Genomic DNA, 21907 nt, shown 5'->3' on the forward strand with positions numbered 1-21907 from the left:
TCCAAATTTTCATGAAATGGCAGGAGGAGAAGAGTAAGGGGGAGGAGAGGAAGAAGAAGAAAAAACTTCAGGAAAAACATGTACGTATATCACTCCGTTAGTTACCTGTGGTATGGCGTGAAATATAACCAGCGCGACATCTGCTTGAAGTTTACGAGGGCACCGCGAAGAGCGATAACTTACGAGACGAGACTTCCCCGCGAGATTTGGAAGGCGGCCATTTTAAAGGTGGGAGGGCGACTAATTTTGTCCGTCCTCACGTAATTTTGTTTTTGCTGGTAAATTACGAATGTTTGAGGCTTTATTACGTGAGTAGTTTGAATTGGTATCATTATCTACAAACTGTTGCTGTTTCTTAATGCACTTGTTGTAACGTCTGTGTTTTGAGCTAGATGTAGTCTGTCATGTAACGTTAATTTTTTACGACACAAAACTGCTTGTAAAATCATCCCAAAACCAGCTTGTAAATTAATCTACAGCATAATGAAAAAAAATGTTTCCTTCCCATGACGGCCTTGGTGTACAGCCTTCACGAGACACGTAAGCACAGAACCAGCCTTCAAAACAGCCATGGCGACGAAGACAGACACGTCTCAAGACCCGACCAAACTGGAAAGGATGGGCAAGGTTGGTTAAAATGAATTAACTAGTAACGTTATTTATTTACGTAACAATCATGCAATATTTAGCACTAACGTTATATGATGATTGATGTTAATTGGACTGAATCAAGAAAGCAGAACAGATGTGATGTGTTGTGGACACACATATTTTGTCATTTTTTTAAACATCTTGGTAGAAAATCTGATTTAATGTAACATTAGCTAACTTCAAAATTTAACAGTAATTCAACAAAGGTTTTTTTTCTGACACTTGAACGTCACAAATATGTGCCACAACTAGTGTACCTTTATGTATGTAACCCTATGTACACCTGTGCACCCACTGTCAAAGATTGGGTGCACAGGTGCAATTTTGGGTGCACCAGAGTATGCGTCCTGTATTTCGAGCCCATTCGAAATAAATGTACACTACAATGTATTCAATATTTTCCATATTTTAGGTCAGAGAAATAGGGGACCTGGCGGTGTGGTCAGTATCGTCGTGTAAGCCAGGTTTTGGAGTTGACCAGTTGAGAGATGGGTCACTGGACACTTACTGGCAGTCAGATGGTCCACAACCACACCTGGTCAACATTCAGTTCAGGAAGAAAACTGCTGTGAAGAGTCTATGTAAGTATACACTCACCTGAAGGTACAGAAATGCTCAAGGTGGTCTTGTGATTGTGGTTGTTGGCTTAGAATCTAAAGGCTCAGGGTTCAAATCCATAGCAGGCCTCAATGTTGTGCCCTTGGGAAATGCACGTTAAACCTATTTCCTCACTCAACTCAGGTGTAAATTAGTACATGTACCCAGCTTTGGTTTGGGAGATGGAACGTCTTCTCAGATGAGATGTAAAGCTGAAGGTCCTGTGTTTGAGGCAAGTACACCTTGATCACATCTGTATGGGTGCATACACATTTGTCCTACTGTACAAAACTGTTACTGTTATGCCTAAAGGTGGTTTACCATTTGTGTGGAACAAATAAAATGTTGGAATTTTGTGGCAAAACATCTTCTGTGCGTCAGCCTGCCTATTTGCCCTTACATGATGTTTTGTTTGTTTGCAACAGGTCTGTATGCGGACTACAAGTCTGACGAGAGTTACACGCCCAACAGAATCTCCATCCGTACCGGCACACACTTCCACGACCTTCAGGAGGTGGAACAGGTGGAACTGAGCGAGCCCACAGGCTGGGTCATCATCCCCGTACAGGTGATGGGACGGTCCACCTACAGACCGTTGGGCAATGGGGATCTGAGACCAAAGAGGCGTAATCTACTAGTATACAGTTGCTTGACTTGACTTGTGTGACTTTTGTATTGTGCATCTTATTAGATTACAGCCTGGCTGTCTAAACTACATTAATGTTGAATGAGGCATAATATTTCTGGCATTTTAGGATACAGACATCCTCTCACTATCATGTTAAACCTCTGTACATTTGAGAACCCAAATCTCTTGTTGATACTGGTATGCTTGGAAGTATACATGAACAGTATTGAACTACAATGTACTTGTATTATCAGGGATATCCTAAAAGAATGGAACAGTGGTGCTCCTCCATCCTGTTCTAATCCCAGCTCCATCCTGTTGGTTTTCAAAGTTAGGATGTTTCTTCAAATATTTACCCAGTAATTTTGCTCAAAACTCAAGATTACATGTAGACAAGATGCAAAGCTGAAGTTGCAGGAAATGACGTCCATTTGTGTCTGGAAAAAAAAAGGCAAAATGCAACAGACCTCCCACTCACGACATGCATCTTACATGCTTGGCACCCTCCCCCCCCATCCTGCTCTATATTTCTGGGGAGATCCCTGATCAGTCAATAGAATAAGTGTATTGAGGATGACTGCTTATGTCACCTTTTACAGGACAAGAGTCTGCAACCTCAGAGGACGTTTATGATCCAGATCGCTGTTCTCTCCAACCATCAGAACGGACGAGACACCCACATGCGACAGATCAAGATCCACGCACCAGTAGAAGATGGACCCATGTCCAAGTTTCCAAAATTCAGTTCCTTAGACTGTAAAATGCACAGCTGTATTAGATAGCATGTGTAACACTATGGTTATCACTAAGGCTTTGCTGTGTTCCCAAATCAACAAAGCAGAAATGAACTTTCTATCAATAGTGAGCTAAAAGTATATGCATAACGACATACTGTATACTATAGTATACCATCTGTTGAGAAGTGTATACATGTATATACGTGTACAGGGAAAAATATTGGCTAAATATTACCATAATCATCTTCATATCCAGGAATGAATTTTACCATATGAGTGCATCTATGGTGCTCTTTTCTGACATGAGACTGTCTTGAACACAAAGGACTACTGTGCAAATCTTTGAAGGGGCATTTTTATTAATATTAACTTGTTGGTAGAAAAATAAAGTGGTTAGTATCAAGCGATTGCCCCTTTTGATACATTTCTGTTGTTTTGAAACACTTAAACATAATGACAGGAACCTTCAAGCTCAACATAGAAACTTTACTTGAGAAAAAAAGTGCAACCATTAAAATGAATACCATAATAGCTCACAGAGTTTTGCAATTATGAGAGTGTGCATTTTTGATTAAGAGCAAAATGTATGATCTGACAAAGAACGTTGATAGTTGGGAAACCCATATGTTCAACCAACCAGTCAGTAGCCTGCCTACTCTTCTGGAAACTACACTGTATTCTGAAGAGAGATCATTAAATCACCACGTTACATTGATGTACACTGGTGCAATGGTCTACAGGGTAGAGACTTCACACATGGTACATACTGCATTCTCTGCTTAGCACTTGGCACTCATGAGAAAGAGTATGGGAGTTGCACACACACCAGTGGACTACCCCCTACTGTAGTGGCCTGTGTGGCCCAAGGGCTATATGAAACAGAGATTGGCACTGCCCCTTTACTCTGAAATCTGTGGGAAGGATGTTAACTCTATACTATTGATGCACACACAATGACGGTAAAAAGCTTGACATTGAAATCATTTTTACTTTAGTGTTGTTTTGGGCATGACTTTCTATGACAACAACTAACCGTAAGTAACGATGTTGCTATCATAATCTACTGGACCTAAAAGAAGTCCATTCAAAACTTTGAAAAATAGACCAGTTTTGATGACTGCTCATGACATACAGGACGTCTTCTGATTGTCCTCAATCTGATAAATAATGTTAATACAAGCTGCATGTATATCTGACAACAATCTTCTGAAGCTAAACATGAAGTTTACTATGTATTTACAGTTCACATGACAGAATGCAAATGTTTAAGTACAAAGTTTGACTTAAAGAAAATAATACAATGAAGTCAAACTCATAAAGGTAAAGAAAAAGTGCATATGTTGAAGACACCAGCATGAAATATATACACTTGTATAGTGATAGAACACCATACAACAGAACTGGTCTAATATCTGAACACTACACATCACAGTACTACTGTACGTGTTACAGACTATAGTTTACGAGGTAACACTGCCTCTGCGACTGCTGGGAGACTTCTGTTTCATGGCCTCCTGCAGCTTGTTCCTGTGGCAGGCAGGGCACAGGGCGTGGTCCATCAGGTGGATGATGTTGGGGTGGATGGGACATTCCATCTGTGTGTGTGGGGGGGGGGAGAAAGAATTCAAAACACATTCTTACATGACAAGTGGCCTGTAAGCTGATTTGAGCTTTTCAGGGGTAAGCAAAGGTTCGCACAAACTTATTAACACACTACACGTCCCTTACAACTAATCATTTAATTCAACTTATTAAATTCCCAAGTGTTCAAGTGGAACAAGCCACAATCTACTTCAAAAATTACACCCCAGAAACCTTTGACTTACATGATCAATGTAGACACTACCCTGAGTGTAAATGCTTACCGGTATTATAGTGCAATACAAGAAAAAGCAAACTATGGCAGCATTTTCTTATTGTAAAGATGATGTATATGCTATTTCTGTACACAAACTGCAACTATAATCAACCAGCTTTCCATCAGTCCTCTGATCCTTCCCAAGTGGACATGACCCAAAGCCTATGTCACATGACCTGAAGGGAGTGTGATGTCAGCAACGGGTCAAGGGTGCTCAGCAGTCAGTAACAACATCTGACCTGTTGCTGATGTCACATTTCCGTTCAGGTCACTTGACATATTCGGGTCATTTAAACTTGAGAAGGATCAGAGGAATGCACCACTTCCGTGGTCGAAAGCTTGATGGTGCTTTAATTAATGTTTTTAAATGAAATATTTTCAAATAACCTTGTCCATATCATGGGACCACTACAAATCAGACAGTTTCATGAGGTTCAGTGACAGTGAGTATGTAACATACCTGCTGTGCACGACCCTCAAACAGTTTGCCGCACATCTTACATAGGACGGTGGTGGGCTCGCGGTTACAGATGCAATGTGTGACCCTCATCTTGGCAGGGTAAGTGATGATGTACCCTCTCACCTGGGTGGGCTGAGAGAAAAGGTGTATTGTTTTATTTGGTGAAGCATTCAGTGTAGAAGTTGAACAGTTGATCAGACCCCATCCCTGCCTTTTAACCTGTCCCTTTTTACTTCAGTTCAAGGGCATGAAGTATTGTTTTTGGTACATTGATGAAGGTTAGACATACAGGTAGAATATTCTATAATACATGTACAAAGTAAATCTAGCAACTGGATAAAATCTCTAAAGAGCCAGACCTTTCAGGTAGCATCCACTGTCTTTCACTGATGAAAGAAAAGATAGCGGATGCCAATCATGCTATCATATCATGTCATATATCATATGATAGTGTTCAGATAAGAGGCAGTTTATTGCCTATGAGATCCGCATTTTAAGCTAATGTCCAGTTAGTAAATGAAAGTTTATCTGAATCCAGTTGCTTGATTTCTTTTGTACTGTGTTTATGTGCGTATGTGTTTCTAAGGAGGTTTTATATAACCTCCTTGGTGTTTCCAATAAACACAATAGCATTTCAGCTTTCTGAGGAAGACTCTTGGACAGTCGAAGATTTGATGTGCAAACATTTGTGTATTAACAAAGTTTTTGCTCTGTACTATAAACAGTGTTGCCATTTCCTACATGTAAGTGCTGCTAATTTTGTCCATAGGACTGGATGGGTCAAAGGATGGATAAGGAGGGAGTCAGATTGACTTTGACTGTTTTACAGAGATATACTGGTATAGACAAGCATATGTATCGTTCCACAATGTAACATTACTAGAAGGCATATCTTCAAACAGTGTTTTCTAGTTCCATGGAACAGTGAAGAGTAACACTATAGTGACTGGTCTTGGTTACTGCCTTTGTAATAAATTTGAAGTGTTCCCTTTTGACTGATTGAGAAGGACAATGTTCTTTTGTCTTTCTAGATGAATAATTCACAACATTTAATACTCAACACTATGATATGGAAAGAAGCAAACAGCAACAAAAACACACTGAAGTTCAACTTTCAAGGCTGAAAATTATTTCTCCCCATATCAGTTTCTCTGAAGATGCAGTTACAAACCTTTACAGAAGTGAAACGTACATAATTTCCTCTGGAGTGTTTAGCAGCCCTTGTTTTGCTTCTGGGTAAGAGAAAATACAGACCAGGCGTTTGTAATCAAACCACTGGAGATCTTCACATGTCCCATCTGTGGCACAGCGTGGCTGATCAAATCTGATACGGCAAGGAAAAGACCCAGACTTTTGCTGCACCAAGGTCGCCAGATCGTCCATATACTAGACATTCCATCACGATTTTGCGTACTAACGTACTTGGTTAAGAAAATCCTCGCCATATCACACCACTGATCACAAACTCATTAACATGTGTGAAACTTCGCGCCACGCCATGTCAGGCCATGCTGAACGAATCCGCCGAATTCTTGAACTTATTTCCCACAAACAAATACAAAATGTTACCTGTGCAGCACCAGTACCGGCTCTATCTTGTCCTGCGTCCGACGACATGTTATAACGGTTATCTATGAGGCGGAAAATGGTGTAAGAAACAGCAAACTCCGACTGGTAACAGTTGTGACGAGTTGCTCCGCCTACTTCAACTTTCCACAAACAATTCGACCGGACGTTAAACTACGTCATTTCCGATTACTAGGGCCCCCAAAGCCCATCGGGAATTTACACCGCAAACAAATCAAAATCAATTTTTGTGTGTGCAAAATTTCGTTTCTGACCTTTTATGTGTATCACTCATAGATTTAAAAATTATTACTGAGCTCGTGATAATTTTTAGAATACAAACTATATCAAGCTGTGTATTTGAACAAATACATTTGAAAACGAAATAATTTGTAAGTTGTTATGCGCTCTTGAACTGAAAAAAGGCGGGAATCCGTCACCAGAGGAATCGCACGTTGACGTGGTCATCGATCGCTAGGTAACGTTACGTTTATCATTTTTGCCTAGTCAATATTGCGACAAGGTTTTGCGGGGTATATTTATCTGTTAGTCTGCCAAGACATGACGCTCAATGATAACAGCCGAGCCGAAAATTTGGTATTTTATGACGCTGGAAAAGGAATATTTATATTACACTACAGATGACTTCACATGTCTAACGTTACATTTAACGTTACATCCAGCTGTAAGGCCCAAAGGCTCATTATCAAAACAATTGGTTGTTTTTTTAAAACCCCATTGATTGGTCCAAATAAATAAGATAACTTCGAGAGCCATGAGCAGGTTGGGTTTCATCATATGAAGTGTTCCAGAACGCGATCGACGTTGTAACGTTAACGTTCTACTGCGCGACAGAGAACTATTTTTGTTTGAGTGAAACAGAATCTAGTTGGTGACAGCGCGGCCATCAGCAGATTCGCAAGGTCAAAGATGGACGTCACTAGTCTGATTTGCGTCTCCCTCTACGTTGCCATGGTTACCGCAGCAGGATCCACCCAGTTCCCACATGCAGAACCTTCCGTAGCCGCTGTGTGGGGCTTGACAGTCGGCATGGTGGCGTCCAGCGTTGTTCTGGTAACGGTGCCAGTAGTTCGTTATTTCAAACGTGCGCAAAGGGATATGGAGGCTAGACTTATGACCCAGCTGAAAGAAACTAGGGAGGTATGTGCGGTAAGAAAGGGAAAGAAAAGATACAAACGTCTTCACATGGAGATGAAAGATTTGGAGGAGATGACACAAAAGGTTGAAGAGGAAACCACAATAGTGAAGGAGGAACAAAAGAAGATGCAACAATTCTATGCCGAGAGAGAAATAGCATTGAAACAGTGGGCAAAAGAAGCGTTGAAACATACGGTGTCTGTCGCTGTGACAAAGGCACTTCGCAATGAACATCTGGACTTTGAAAAGCGGCTACAAAACAACCTAAAAGACATGTGCTTGAAAATAGAGCAAGAAGTCAACCACAGACTGAACAATATCGACTGCGAGAAGACCGAAATTCAGAAGATGTCGGAGCAATTTTCAGACCTCAAATCACATGTTGACTCGCTGTGCGAAATTTCTGGACACTACAACATGTTGGTGAGACAGACGATACAGAAGATGTGTCGGTACAGCCGTCAGGTGCGTTCTCTGAAGGAGTCTCTCCGTCACCCCATTTCTGTTCCGGCCATTAGTGATGTTGCTACTGGGTTCTTGTTCAAAGGCACCCGTCGCCGAATACACGAGAGATGGTTAATCGAGGAAGCAATGGGGACCCCTAGCGGACGTGAGGTGCAACGGAAGGACAGCAGAGGCACCCTAGTCAAGGTGATGGAAATGGCCACTACCATGAAGAAACGTAATTCTGACATGAGGGAAATTGTCGCTGGGATGCAGCAAGAGCGGGAACGTCTGAGCAGGATCAGAAACGTAGTCCACACCTCATTGGCTTGCACTGATAGCACTGGGAACGAGCTCTAGGACATAAAAGTGATTGCCCATACAACAGATTCTTTATCTTTGTATTCTGTCATCTTCATTTACCACTATTCTTGGTCAAGAATGTCTGTTCATCAGAGTTGTTTATGGTATAGATGAGATTTAAAAGAGAATCCTCACACATCGGCAAATTGCACTCAGGCATTTAATAAGACGAGATCATCCTTTGTCGTAACACCATGCTGTCTTTCAAAGACATTTTCCAGAATGTTTGGGGGTTTTTTTTCGGAACGTTTGAAACCTAGAGATCTATAGGGAAAAAATGTAAGCATACATTATAATGTCGCCCAAAAACCTATATCATATGTGATGTGTACTCTCAATGACGGATAAATGAGCGAAAAATGATACAATTTAATTCATATTAGATACAATTTTGCACATTTGAGAGCAAGACATTTGGCAAATACAAAGCTCAATGGCACAGAAAAAAAACACAACGCAGGCATATACAGTAACACAGATACAAACAGGATGAAATACTGCTGGATCAGAAACAGTTTTAGAGCGCAAACTAAGACAAGCAGTATAATGATATTGTCGAAGATTTTTGTAGGAATGGATAGCTTTTCTGTGTTTTGACGGTACCGTCGCAGACAACTGAATGGATACCAAATGGAAGTGGGGAAGAATTTCAGCACAGTGTCTGGGCAGATCATCTGTTTCTAACAGAACAAGTCTATGAAGCAATCACGGCAAACATTTTTTTCTGTACAAAACGATATTTCAAATAACGTACACAGTACAAGACTTGCACTGCCCCTTGACCTGGTAGCACAATTGAAATACTAGATTTTTTTCCCAACGGAATTTGTAGACATTTCTAACTATTGCACACTGTTAACACATGTCATTAGCAGGTGTCGGTTATTCCGTACAGCTGCCTCGTCTATTGTCGTACTTATTCCTCTCGTGTGCCCACGCTACCTTCATGATATCAATGTCTAACTCTGCGTCTTTTTCAAACTCGTAGTCCAGTCCGGGTAGGGTGAGAGACCGTGATTTTGTCTCCTTGGTGGGGAACCAGTGGTGCTGTTTGACGGGGGTGCCAGGTCTCTTATCGCGGGGGATAAAGATGTTTTTACTCCTCCCGACCTTCGCCGCCTCCTGAGCCCTCAGCGTGTAGTAATCCACCATCTCCGCGTCGTCGCGATCCTCGGTGAACGGTACGACAGTCTTCACGAAGTTCTGCACCCTGACTGGGAAGTTAGCGCTCTCGGCGATCCTTAGATGAAGTGCAAGCAGAGAGGGCCTGCTCTCTTCCTCTGGAGCGAGCATGCTCAACATGCTCTGCGCTTTCCCTTTACGTGCTTGCTCAGTATGTGTAAGTCTGCTACTCCTCCTCTCTTTCAGTAGAGCACCGCTTAGTTCTTTTTCAGAGTTATTCTCAATCCTAACCGTTTCTAGTATGTTCCCGTCGAAATCTTCGTGTACTTCACCATCTTTTTCCTCGGAGCTCTCACTGCGGTGGCGACGTTTCTTCTGGAACGCTTTCTTGGTGTCGTCACCTCCTCGTGACGTCACATCAGATGCAACGCTGGATGCATAATCTAAGGACGTCTTCGGGCGCGGCGGTCGGCTAGCGTCGGCATTCTCCGTCGACATTGACGACGTCCTAGACCGGAGCTCAAACGATGTCGCCGGGCGAATTTTCGTTTGCCGCGCCAAGTTTTCGTTGACGTCCTCGACACTAAGCCTTCGACTTCGTCCCAAGGCTGGCGGGGGACTCGGCTGTGTTCTCATGTTCGGAACCGACATGCGTCCATGGATGACTTTCACTGGAAGGTCGGGAGAGGGCGTTTCGGCGAACGACAGACGTGGTGCCGACTTGCTGCGCATCTTTGGCGGGGCGCTGTTAATTCTACGACTTGTGACCTGAGGTTTGAGAGAAAAATGTTCGTGAATCGTGATATCTCCTGGAAACCCTCGTTTTTCTGATGTTTCAAACGCCGCATTACCGACCAAAAGTTGACAACAACCAATTGCTAGCAACAGACTAACATCTGTTTACACTCAGTCCGTAACAGTCAATATTTTCCGGACCCCCTGTATTATCTCTTTGCTTCTTTAGTTAGCTGACAAACCTAACCCGTAAATTTGTTCAGCTAAATATAGGCGCTTTGGGTTAACAAGTAAATCAATTAAGAGTACCAGGACAGTTCTATTGAAAGCCCAAAGGGCAGAACAGGCTCTAAAACAAAGTACATGTACATAACAATAGGTATAGCAAGTAAAGACATCCTATGATTTCAGAAGTTAGTAATACAAAAAGTATTACATGCTATACATCATATACAAAAATGCTAAATTTATAGATATTGTTGCACCAAAATGCTTTGCCAATCCGTAGTTCCATTAAGAGGCGAAAGGTGAAAGTTTGGAAATACATATTTCGACTGATATCTTTTTCACGACTTCGTCATTAAACCCGTTCTATTTCCGTCCCTCCACCAACAATTGCTCAAATCTGGAAGAAAAACAACCAAAGACGCTAACTCCTCAGCATCGGTAAGATCCCGGATTAGACAGGCGTCTTATCCACTAAGAAACAGTCCTCACAATTGGCGTCATTAGGGACCAATGGCCCGTGCAGTCATCGACCTACTCCCGACAACTTTCGCATGTTTTGACTCAAGAATACAAGTGGTCACAATTAACAACGGATTACGGGATTTAACAGGCAGATTCCTCGCTAATGGGGTTCTTGATGCCCTTTTTTAGGTCTTGCAGAAACACGTTCCACTGGTTGTGTGGATGAAGAACTAGGCAAATAGCAAAGATTTTCGACTGTACTCAGAGCAAAGATGCGGGCCTAAGAGGGAAAGGCCGACTGGAGAGTACCAAAAAGTATTTGGGATATTCCAACTTAAAACTTGGACCAACTTCAACAATATCTGAACTGAAATTTAAAAGTCCGTGACTTTTTGGGAAGGAGTAGATAAATAGGCTCAAATAGCATACCCGAAACTCCAGCCGCTAGTCTGAAACGTATAATATCAATATTTAGTACGGCGTCTGCGGTGACCTACCTATTGACCGTGAGAAAAGTTGTTTTACCACTCGAGTTCTTCTAAGCCAAACGGCAAATACAGGCCACTTCGAGCGACATGTGCTACTTTTGGGAAGTCTCCAACAATGGTCAGGAAGTTACCTCTCTTCTTTCTAAAGGGCATACCATCGGTGTGGTTTTAATTGGGTGTATTTTTGGCGAAAAGCCTCCATTTGAAGTGAATAGCGTTTTGAGCAGGGCAGTTTGGTCAAACATCGAGACGGTTACGGTTTGTCGGGGGGGAACAAGGCGCCATGTCAACTAGAGCTGAGGTGTTATTGTTCACTCTAGACAGCTCACCTGCCTAAAGACTCGTTGGAAAAGGGAGTAACAGAACAAATTTGCCTTGTAGACTACATTCCGTTGATTTTTTCAAGACTGTAGTCTAGGATGCTTTGTATACCAGCAACAAGAAACTAGAAGGGACTATTTGCTTTTGAGCCAAGATATAGGGTATTTACAAAATACATGATTAGCAGTCATGAATAAGCCTATGATTATGGATAGAAAGTTTTGTTCTGCCTTTTTTTAGCAATATGATCATCGTCACTTAATTTTCCATTGCACTTGCTAAAGATCTGCTGATCTCCTAAAGTTGAAGGAAAGTAGACAAAATGTAAGCTATTTGCATGGAGTTCACAAATTCCTAGTTGACTCTGCTCTCTGGCATGGTATTGTAGTACATGTAGTACATGTAGTACATGTAGTACTAGTAGAAGTACACCTTTTAGCAAATGCACACATGCTTGCAGCTTCCTCTTACACCTGTTCTTCATTTGTTGCGTATCCGATATTACAGTTTGTCACTCGGTCCTCCAGAGGCCTTCCGAGTTACTAATGCACCAGAAGTGGTGCTTCAGACATGACCCTTGCCCGACTTTCTGGGTTGTTTGAGCATGTGGAAAAATACGACACCTACTCAAGTAAACAAAACACACTTTCCCGCCCGACCTGTCCCACTGTTCACTATTTATAACACAAAGTGTATTTAGGCAAGCGTCGGTCCAGAATTCAAGAATTTCGTTCGGAGGAAGTGCTTTAAGGAAGTTGTATCCAGTAAGATGTCTTGGAGATGGAAGACTCAAAAACGTTTTCCATAAAAACAAACTCTAAACTTGCAATTGGCCTGCTATCGTTAATATGCTATAGCCGAAAACATATGGACAGCTATCTTCTCTTAACGATAATCTTCAAGGATTCCATGTAAGATGTAAGGATGGCTTGAGTGATTTGGCACCTCCATTTCTGCTTACTTTTTTAAAACTGCACCTAAAAGCTCAAGTTTATAGTTCATTTGTTAAGTTGTTTATTTGAAATCATCTTTTGACATTGCTACTTTCTGATGTGTCATATGTTGGCGAATGTTACTTTTCATTTTCGCTCCCCCCCCCCAAATACTTTACCTCATGGCAAATAATTTGCCACTCTTCTGTTGTCACATTTGACACATTTGACACTTTTGCCATTAAAAAGACGTAAATCAAATCGTCTAAATACCAGAATGTTGACTACCTGACGTTGGTTTCTTTAATGTTTAACGATAAAGTACTCGAAAAACAACAAGAGGTTATTGACCTTTTGCAACATGTCGTCCTCTTCCGTAAGAGTCGTGTTGAACTGGTAGCCCGACTTGGCCCGAAGTTTCTTCTCGGTCTCCTTGTCTCCTTTCAGCCGGGCGTACTGCAGTTCGGACCGCTTCAGACGGATGCGGAACCTGTTGAGAACAACTCTCTGTTCCGCAGTTATACGTGTCACAACCTGAAATTAAACAATACATTCCAGTATAAGCTTAAGAAATTAAGGCATAATCTTTCACTAGCTGTTCAAGTTTGATTTGAAAATTGTACAAGAAAACATCGGTACGAAGAATGTGATCGCGTCTTTATGAAGAGATAAATTTATTTTTTTTGGTCACGTTTGTCGTAGGTCGTCGTACGATTTTGACGCAATAGAATTTTCAAGCAGGCTGTGACAGACCCAGACGCCGAGTCAAGGATCTAAAGCGGCTGAATTTTGTACGACACATGTGCAACTATTGCAAGAATGCACTCAGTTTGCCGTACGATTGCGCACGACATGTGCGACTGCTACATGAGGCGCGCCACCACAAAAAGTACTGACAATGGCTTTTTAAAAAAAGCAAACATTTTGTACCTTTTGAATTTCCAAAAATTTGCACGGACACCTTGATTATTATCTCCGTTATTTATCCCTAAAATTCTTCACACAGAAAGAGGCAAACACTTCACGCATTCCTCCACCCCTAGATAAAGTCCGCCTGGCCGTAGGACCGCGCCAAACAGTGTAATCTGACGTGATCGGCGATAACAGACATGCCGCGGTGGTCAACAGTAGTTAATTACTGTACAACTGTCGGCTATCTCAGAGTACCTGCATTGCAGCGGTGCAGTACCGTTACCGGTAGTCGCTAGTTTGTCTAACAGCATCATATAGATCGAGATATATTTGCTGATTAATTAGAGATCGGATATAAAATGCATTTCTATACTCTGTATCACTCATTCACATCATGCACTTTGTGCAACTATTGAACTATCCCGCAACATGTAAGATTTATAGAGGAAACTTTGCATTGCGTTTATAACATATCGCCACATTGACATTGGTGGGAGGGGTTCTTAAAGTATTTAGTTTTATCATGAGTGTTAGCCTAGACTTTAAATCAATCAGATCTCGAGTTGCATTGAACCCCACACAGGGTCTTTAGGATAAACGGCTGACTGCTGCGGTACACAATCCTGGACAGATACAGTTTTGACAACAGTGACGTATTTCTTTTAAGATTTTATCTATACCAGAGCCTTGTGTTGAAAGGTTTATATTGGTAAACTGATCACGTATAATATGTGTCATTCTGACACAGATAATTGCTTTGAAATCTTTTGTAAACGAGAACCTGACACAAATCTGCAGACGTTCCAGACTACCTAATTACCTAATATCACAGTGACACCTTGTACAACACTTCGTTAAACTTCTCACCTGTTTCTCCATTTTGTTGAGCATGGCCAGCCGCCGGTCTAACAACATGTCCTCCTTCTGGTTAGCCGAGTACACCGCCGGGGACCTCTCACTAATGTCTCCCTTCTTCTTATCGTCTCCCATCTTGTATTCCACACACAGTAGGTTGCACTTCTCAATACGTGGAGTTTTCAGGCGTCAAAATATCGCAATGATCCAGAGAACACACCTGTTGCAATAGGTTTGTTTGTCTGATGATTATCAATACTGCATCTTGTTTGCTAGGGCAGCTAGTCGTACAGTTACTTCCTTGTGGGGGTTCCAGTTAAGGTTTGACAGACCAATTGTAGTGTACAGAAATGTCTTGGCGTCGTCATGAGAGATAGAAATCTTTCCACAGCGTTTGGTGAAGTCGTGTATAGAATTAACCACCTGGCATTTCCACCGGCCGGTCTCCTACTTCGGTTCTTTGAAAAATTCCCGACATCAAAGGCAGTTGGGTAAATTGCACAGAGTCACGTTTAAATATATGACTAACTCACCCTGGTAACGTACCCACACCGCATGCCGTGTGTGAGTGTCGGTGACGGTTGGCAAACGGTGTCCAGACCCAGTATCGTTCACGGTCAACGTTGCTATGGTTGTTGCCAGTAGGACACGTAGGCTAGGACAGTTTGTGTGTCGCTATGAAGGCTTGCACTACATGATACGCTTTGAGTCAATGAAGAGTCCTCATGGCTTCCCTCACCTCTATACTAGTCCCCACACGTTTAGTGCCTTGTGTAGTTGGGTCCACACCACCGGAGTGTCGTCAGGAGCTTTGTTAGGCGGGATCCATGCAGGTGTTTGCCTGTATTTGTCGTCACGTCACATTGCGACCAATGAGAGCACGGCCACTGGACAAATTCTCAAACAACTGGTGAAAACTTGTCGCGGGGATGGTCTCAAGATGTGAGGTGGATTTCCGGACAAAGTCTATAACACTGAAGCCACGTCACAACTTTGAAAACAGTATTACAAAAAGGGACTACGATTTTCTGAAACTTTTGTAGAAAAACAGAAACGTTAGTTTTATAAAATGACAAAATCCACCACATAAGGTTGACACAGATGTTTGTTGCCAAGTTATCTAAAAAATGACGAAAACAGATGTTGTTTGGCTCACACAGGAAGGACAAGTCGTTTCTACTTAATACCTTCTTTTCACAGTAAGGACCAATTTTTTCAGATGACAACACCTCTGGATTGGCTGATGACTGTACTTAACATCACCACGCAGCTGTAGTAGAGAATACAAATGTAACAATTGCGCCAGTCTAACTGGTTATACAGCTGTTTATACTGAACAACCGTTACAGAAACGTACGTCTGTTTTAAGCATCAAAATGATCGGTTAATCCATGTATAACAAAATTGGGTCGACATATACGTCAGACATAATCCAAGTACGCCGATTTTTTTTTTTTGTCACAGTTTTTTCAATGCATGTAAATTCTCATCTTTGCTTATACGGTGTGATTTCGACAAGTGCCTTTTAATCACTAGCTGATTAGGTCCAAATGGGAGTAAAAAAAACTACTTTCGCGTGAAAGAGACACATGCAGTCGGCTCTTGTTTTCTTTGTTGAAGATCTGAGACAATATCAGACAAGTTTCTACTCGAGTCTACCTGCCTCAGGGCCGGTCACCATGGGTCAACAGTTCTGTTATTCACACAGAGCCTTTCGTTTTCTACATGCCGCGTCGGCATCACCGAGAAGCCACGGGTCGATTTACCTTACCGTGATGACACCATACAGCGCACAGTGTAGGCGAACCCTAGCGTGTACGGGAGCACCTAAAACAATAAACTATCACCCGGATGTATTGTCACTACAAACATACCTGAAAACAATTGTATATCCGTAAATAACTCATTTTTTCCAATACTTCTTGGGAACACCTCATGTTTCCAAAACAGTTATTAGGTTTGGTTTGGTTTAAATCTAACTCTTAACTTTTGAGACGCTGTCACCAAGACCGCTCTACCGCGAACCTATTTGCCAAGCCAACAGGTGAAACGCAAATATCCCGTCTCAGCCGCACCGCGTGTTTGAACAAGACCACAGTGTTCCCGCCTGTATCCCTGCGAGGAAGGAATGTCCTTTTCTTCTCCCTGCTATTGTGAGGAAAGAGAGCATGGCGAGCCTTCAACACCCGGCGACGCAACCCTAATTTCTTAGTCATTTATAATTCGTGTCTTTTTTACCGTGTGTGGGAAGTTGTACGGTGTTTGGGCAATGTCACCAAGGCTGCGCGATCGGAGGTCGGACTTTGCGCCATGGGAGCGTGCGTGTGGATACAAGGCGGAACCACTCAGGGTCAGATTAATTCACCAACACGGGCACAGTTTTCCTCCTTACGGGTAAACAAGGAAAAACACGGACATTTCGGTACATTTGTATACCGTGCCTGGTCAAAGCGTGTTTTTTACATGTAGGCTACCAAATAGTGACACACAGAATGCAATGTAAGAAACTAAAGTATTATTCAATGTTGAGAAACCCCCACTAGGAAAAAAAGAAACGTAGTGTTTTCTTAATGATGTTTCTTGATATTCTTTTATTTACTTCCTCTTGTTCTGATACAAGGACCCATAATATTTAAAAAAAATGGCGTCAGGCTTATGTTTGAATGGGCGAATGTCGTGTAGTTTGTTATGGGAGTATATGCTCAGACTTTTTTCGTACATGCTGCTTATCTGTAGTTGCCCTCTATTTCTCTACATTCGTAACTGCCCTCTACATAGTTTCTTTGCGGTTTTTGAAACATATCCATAAGAATCTGTAGAAGTTAGCCAGCAGCATAATCATCAGTGCACCACATTAGGTAGCCTCACGACCCTGCCACGTGTCTATTTCAATTTTAGTAACAGCGATTTCATCAACCGGGCCTGTAGTGCCTCTTTCATACATGATGTAGAGATGACTTCTATCCTGCGGGAGCATCATGAGCGTGGAGTATCCTGCCCAGTCACTCCAAATCTGTTTCTCTGAGCGCCAAGTCTTCCCGTAGTCGTGACTCCATCTGATGTACAAGTACCGGCCTATGGACAACAAATATGGACAAACAATATATCATCTCTTTGTTTGTCTGTTTGTTTGTTTGTTTGTTTGTTTGTTTTATTAAGATCTCTATTAGCGTTCGATTTTAGAAATTTCACACTATTCTACCTAGAGTCTGCTTACACATTTACAATTGAATCAATCTATCAGGTGATGATTGTGATTTTCCATTCACAACTGCACAAAAAGTTATATATATATATATTCATTGTTTGAAATACAGTCAGCCTGGTATGTAATCATTGTGGCGTATGTCGTAGCATTTAGTCTATCACTAGAACTGAATGTCTGTTTCTTTTTATTTCTATCTTTATCTTTACTTCTATTTGTATTTCGACCGCCCGGTCCATTGTGTTTCTGAAAAAAGGGCAGAAAACCAAGCTCGATAGTAAGTAAATCAGCAATATTTTGCCCACAATAAAGCTGTTCTTATAGAGAGTTTGGGTACCCACGTTGTGTGTCGTGTTTCGGTCCTGAGTAGAACATCGTTCCATCGCGGTACCATAGTCCCGATGTGATCCTGGGTTCTATGAGCGCTCCGTCCAGGTACGTGTAGTTTTGTGGCAGCGTTTCGCCCCCATCAAAGCTCCGCATGATGATCTTACAGTGGCGTTTGTATACCTTTTCATTCCGGGCAACTACGTATATGGACCCATCGGGTAGTTCCACAGGCTACAAAGAAATTAAGAAAAAAAGAAAGACATGAAAGCAAAACTGCTGTTGCTCGTATGATAGCGATTTCGACGCATGAGGGCATATGTTGTGGATTTACGTATTGCTGTCGCATTCCCATGTATTCGATGCTAAAATGTGAGTGAACTTTTCCATTGAAAGTCCCAACTCATGCTGATGATGGCACTTTCGGCCGATAGAAACTACATTAAGATGGTTGGTGTTATTACATGTATATCAAAACATTGTCAGTGTTCAAAGCATTCATTAGTAAACATGTAAAACACTGACAAATCAAAAGACCGTTTTTTTACGTACGTACGTCAATAACCAAAATTAATTAGATCTACCTCATACTCTTTTCAATTATCCATGTCATATACTGTCAACAACTTCTGCACAAAATTCATTTAGTAGTCATTCATTGGTACTCTATCCCCTTCTGTTAGCTTACCTGGCATTCATCGGGGTCGAAGTCTCCTGTTGTGCCGTTTGTGAAGGGCACACTCGGTACGAAGGCTCCATGTCTCCACGTCACGCCGTGGTCATCACTCAGCAGCAGCACCAGGCCTTTCCCATTGTAGAAACCGTGTCCGCACACAACCAGTCTTCCTTTAGCTGGGTCATGCTTTTTCTGAAAAGTAGCGTGAAGGCATTAATCTTTTCCCAACGGTATTTCAAGAATATGCAACGTGACGTAACTTAAAATCGTCTATTTATTCAACAGATACAATAAATTATCGCACAGTTATGCAGAAAGCATTCGGATAAAAACCCGTCAGCTAGATACGTCAGACCTGAACAAAGTCAAATAACCACCTCTACTTAATGACCATCTGGTCAATGTGACCACCTTTTGATGGTCACTTATATATAGTTTAATTTTCCCTATTGACACAGGCATTAAGAATCCTGTCTATAGTGACCACCTGCCCCATAAACCAGAAATATATCAGTCACCGAGTGGTCTTCTTGGGAACTTTTGACTTGTATCAGCACGGTACCACCATAGCCTGTGTTTACACAAGCTCTTGCTGGCGGAGGTCAATGACCCCCTCCCCTTCTATGGGGCGGCATCCATCGTGCCGGCCGCTAGGGGCGCTTTACGCAGGCTAGGTACCACCATAGACCTTGAAAAATTCAACAAAAGAAACCAGCCTAATTCCGTCTCAAATAAATAGATTTCATGAAAAAGTACTACCCAACAGTCTTGTGAAAGTTCTTTTCCCCAGCATCAAACGTCTCATACTGTAGGTGTTTTACTGCAGCAAACCTAGATCCGTAATTACTTACCTGAATGCCGTATCCTGGACCCGGGTACGCGGCATAATCTTTCCCTATCATGTCGGTAATATTTCTCGGTCTGCCCCACGTGATGCCGTCATCAGTACTGTTCATCAGCATCATTGATATCAGCGGGCAGAACTCACAATACGCGTACATCAGGAAGATGGTTTTAGTCGTGTCATCAACGAAAACAGTTCCTATGTAGGAGCTAATCTTGAAATCGTCGTCCACAATCTTCTGTGATGGCGACCACGTTTCACCTTTTAAGGACAGACAGATATAGTTTGTTCACAAGAAATGCGTCTACCCATGAGAAGATTTAGTCAACGGATTATCTACAAACTCCTATGAGTAGATGACAGAGACGTATAGCTTATTGCAAGCTCTGATGACTAAGAATCTGAACTGATATCTCACAAGAAACCTATACTATAATGATATGAAGCAGTGACGAACAATAAACAATCAATTAGCTTGTATTACCTCCATCTGTAGATCTTCTGACGGCAAAGATTTTTGGATGTACGTCTCCTTCTGACTTCCTCCTCCCTTCTACTATGGCTACCAGGTTTCCATCAGGCGTGTACGTCAGGACAGGTATCCGGTATATGTTTATGTCTCCCCTCCTTGGACTCGTCCACAGTACGACGTCATGTACCGTATCGAGAGAGACGCCGACCTGTGGTATTGGATGTCCATCGTCTTCGACCTATAGACATAAGCAATAAAACATATCCCCTCATTAGCGCTACTTTCAATGACAAAAGACCTTCCAAATGAGAGGACAAGCCCTATCTATTTCAGGTTTTGATGCATTTTATCGCTAATCTACCCGACTGACAAGTGCTCTAACCAATAAACCAATAAATATTTGTGTACAAATGACAATGGGTCTGTGGTAATTGAAGCAAAAACAAGATACGTAAACAACCAACAACTTTCCTTTTTTGCCAACTTTGTATCAAGCTATGTTGGCAAAGACTCGGAGTAAATACGTAACCTTGCTTACGTGTGGAGTACGGGAATAATCTTGCACCGAAGAGTCCTCAGCTAACTGGGCAACAGGGTTGATATCCTACATGGGAGAAGTCAAGTTGTGCAGATATTAGTGAATCTAACCATCCGTACAATTAATTCCCCGAGCGCATTCACGTCACTGCATGTCATGTCTTGAAAAATATGTATTGCCTCTTGCAATGTCTTGAGAAACTTCATTCTAAAGGTCTTTAAATTACTGTTTTTCATATCAATAAACGGCAGGTTTTCGAATTGTACATTGGAGTAAATGAACTGTAGATATACGTTAAACTCAGTGTTGCTATGGAATGCTAGCTATTGCATACATTTCCAAGAACAACAGCTGTCAACGAAGACATGTGAGTGATATTGTGATATTTACCAGTTGATAATTATAGAGTGTTTTGTTCATAATCCACCGTGCCAGGAGGACAATGATGAACAACCCTGCGAGAAGCAGCAGCCTCAACCTCATCGACAAGGGTCTAGTCTTGTTAGGGGAGCCATGGAAGATCATCTCTCATGGACACGTCTGCATCCGTCCTGAGGTCTTCTAGTACTGTGCAATAAAAACAATAGATTTATTGCCATTAACTATCTCTTTTTCGCATGATGTCATGCATGCGTTTATTCTGCACATTTGGACGCCTTGTTAGTGATGTCTTCGATACTGATACCCGGTAACAACTAATTACGTTGTGATGTAGGCAATTCCTACAGTGATTTTTTACCTTCCAGTCCGCTAGCCAATATCTTTTATAAATCACGCAATTCTATTTTGCGTTTCACGTTATGTTATGTTCATTTGAGGCTTACTAAAACATTCAGGTCGTTAAATGCAAAGGTTCTGATAGAGGTAGGATTGCGGCATGGTGTTTCGATGCGCAGTTCACATTGGCTGTTATGGCAATTGCATATCGATAAGTGTGTCGCTCCCGCCAGACGCCAAACCGCTGCCACTGCCAGACGACATTTTGTTACATAGTCATCAACTCAATTTTAACTTTATCCACTAGTATTACCTCAATCAGTCAGTTCAGATACATGCCGTCATGACCAGCTACGTTCGCGTCTACCCCTCCACCTTCCACCGACAGAAGCTGTTGGACGGCAAAAATCACAAAGGTCATCAAATTCAGCTTGCAATCATCCAACCCTGATTCCCTGATTGAAACCCGTTGAGATGAACAGTTGTTCCTTCGATGACTGGTAATTTAACTGCCGAAGTGTTTTATTCCGGGTACGTGTAGGTCGATGTTTACAGTCGCAGTCAGGCTGGTGCAAGGTCGCGCACTTTGAACTCTGCACCTTCACCCCAAG

General features: G+C 42.0%; 4 protein-coding genes across 7 annotated transcripts in view; 1 reads left to right on the plus strand and 3 right to left on the minus strand.

The window, feature by feature from the left end:
- Window positions 1–3017, plus strand: part of LOC136437416 (anaphase-promoting complex subunit 10-like) — a 78280-nt gene extending 75263 nt beyond the window's left edge. The window contains exons 1-5 of one of the 3 annotated variants that reach the window (XM_066432024.1): window positions 126–228; window positions 527–627; window positions 1064–1232; window positions 1674–1816; window positions 2476–3017. In XM_066432024.1, the coding sequence (XP_066288121.1) occupies window positions 571–627; window positions 1064–1232; window positions 1674–1816; window positions 2476–2658 (552 nt within the window). In that variant the 5' untranslated portion in view covers window positions 126–228; window positions 527–570 and the 3' untranslated portion in view covers window positions 2659–3017. Of the gene's footprint in view, window positions 1–125; window positions 309–524; window positions 628–1063; window positions 1233–1673; window positions 1817–2475 lie in introns of those variants that run through there. The other 2 variants (XM_066432022.1, XM_066432023.1) reach the window with 2 other exon arrangements.
- A 68-nt stretch (window positions 3018–3085) lies between these two features.
- LOC136437424 (uncharacterized) lies at window positions 3086–6679 on the minus strand. Its single transcript, XM_066432034.1, has 3 exons — window positions 6501–6679; window positions 4932–5063; window positions 3086–4208 (listed from the first exon to the last, which is right to left on the minus strand). The coding sequence occupies exons 1-3, from the start codon at window positions 6546–6548 to the stop codon at window positions 4074–4076; spliced, it is 315 nt and encodes a 104-aa protein (XP_066288131.1). The 5' UTR covers window positions 6549–6679; the 3' UTR covers window positions 3086–4073.
- A 1929-nt stretch (window positions 6680–8608) lies between these two features.
- Window positions 8609–16963, minus strand: LOC136437397 (uncharacterized). The gene is made up of 3 exons (XM_066431997.1): window positions 14530–16963; window positions 13102–13284; window positions 8609–10352 (listed from the first exon to the last, which is right to left on the minus strand). The coding sequence occupies exons 1-3, from the start codon at window positions 14650–14652 to the stop codon at window positions 9345–9347; spliced, it is 1314 nt and encodes a 437-aa protein (XP_066288094.1). The 5' UTR covers window positions 14653–16963; the 3' UTR covers window positions 8609–9344.
- Window positions 16964–17154: 191 nt separating this feature from the next.
- On the minus strand, window positions 17155–21907 carry LOC136437398 (sialidase-1-like). Of its 2 annotated transcripts, none has more exons than XM_066431998.1 (8): window positions 21743–21907; window positions 20970–21146; window positions 20571–20645; window positions 20054–20279; window positions 19577–19830; window positions 18738–18917; window positions 18064–18283; window positions 17155–17592 (listed from the first exon to the last, which is right to left on the minus strand). In XM_066431998.1, the coding sequence occupies exons 2-8, from the start codon at window positions 21102–21104 to the stop codon at window positions 17372–17374; spliced, it is 1311 nt and encodes a 436-aa protein (XP_066288095.1). In that variant the 5' UTR covers window positions 21105–21146; window positions 21743–21907; the 3' UTR covers window positions 17155–17371. The 2 variants fall into 2 exon arrangements, with proteins under 2 accessions (XP_066288095.1, XP_066288096.1); XM_066431999.1 differs by having other exon boundaries at window positions 20580–20645; window positions 21743–21906.

This window comes from Branchiostoma lanceolatum, chromosome 6, assembly GCF_035083965.1.
Source record: "Branchiostoma lanceolatum isolate klBraLanc5 chromosome 6, klBraLanc5.hap2, whole genome shotgun sequence".
Classification (NCBI taxonomy): Eukaryota; Metazoa; Chordata; class Leptocardii; order Amphioxiformes; family Branchiostomatidae; genus Branchiostoma; species Branchiostoma lanceolatum.

Coding starts and splice junctions, on each gene's coding strand:
- LOC136437424 (XM_066432034.1), bottom strand. CDS start 6,548: ATGTCGTCGGACGCAGGACAAGATAGAGCCGGTACTGGTGCTGCACAG. Junction 5,064..6,500: donor CCGGTACTGGTGCTGCACAG/GTAACATTTTGT, acceptor CTTTTCTCTCAG/CCCACCCAGGTGAGAGGGTA. Junction 4,209..4,931: donor TTGAGGGTCGTGCACAGCAG/GTATGTTACATA, acceptor CCACACACACAG/ATGGAATGTCCCATCCACCC.
- LOC136437397 (XM_066431997.1), bottom strand. CDS start 14,652: ATGGGAGACGATAAGAAGAAGGGAGACATTAGTGAGAGGTCCCCGGCG. Junction 13,285..14,529: donor TCAACAAAATGGAGAAACAG/GTGAGAAGTTTA, acceptor GTTTAATTTCAG/GTTGTGACACGTATAACTGC. Junction 10,353..13,101: donor AGGACGACATGTTGCAAAAG/GTCAATAACCTC, acceptor CTCAAACCTCAG/GTCACAAGTCGTAGAATTAA.
- LOC136437398 (XM_066431998.1), bottom strand. CDS start 21,104: ATGATCTTCCATGGCTCCCCTAACAAGACTAGACCCTTGTCGATGAGG. Junction 19,831..20,053: donor CAGAAGATCTACAGATGGAG/GTAATACAAGCT, acceptor TGTCCTTAAAAG/GTGAAACGTGGTCGCCATCA. Junction 17,593..18,063: donor ACCGAAACACGACACACAAC/GTGGGTACCCAA, acceptor TGTTGTCCATAG/GCCGGTACTTGTACATCAGA.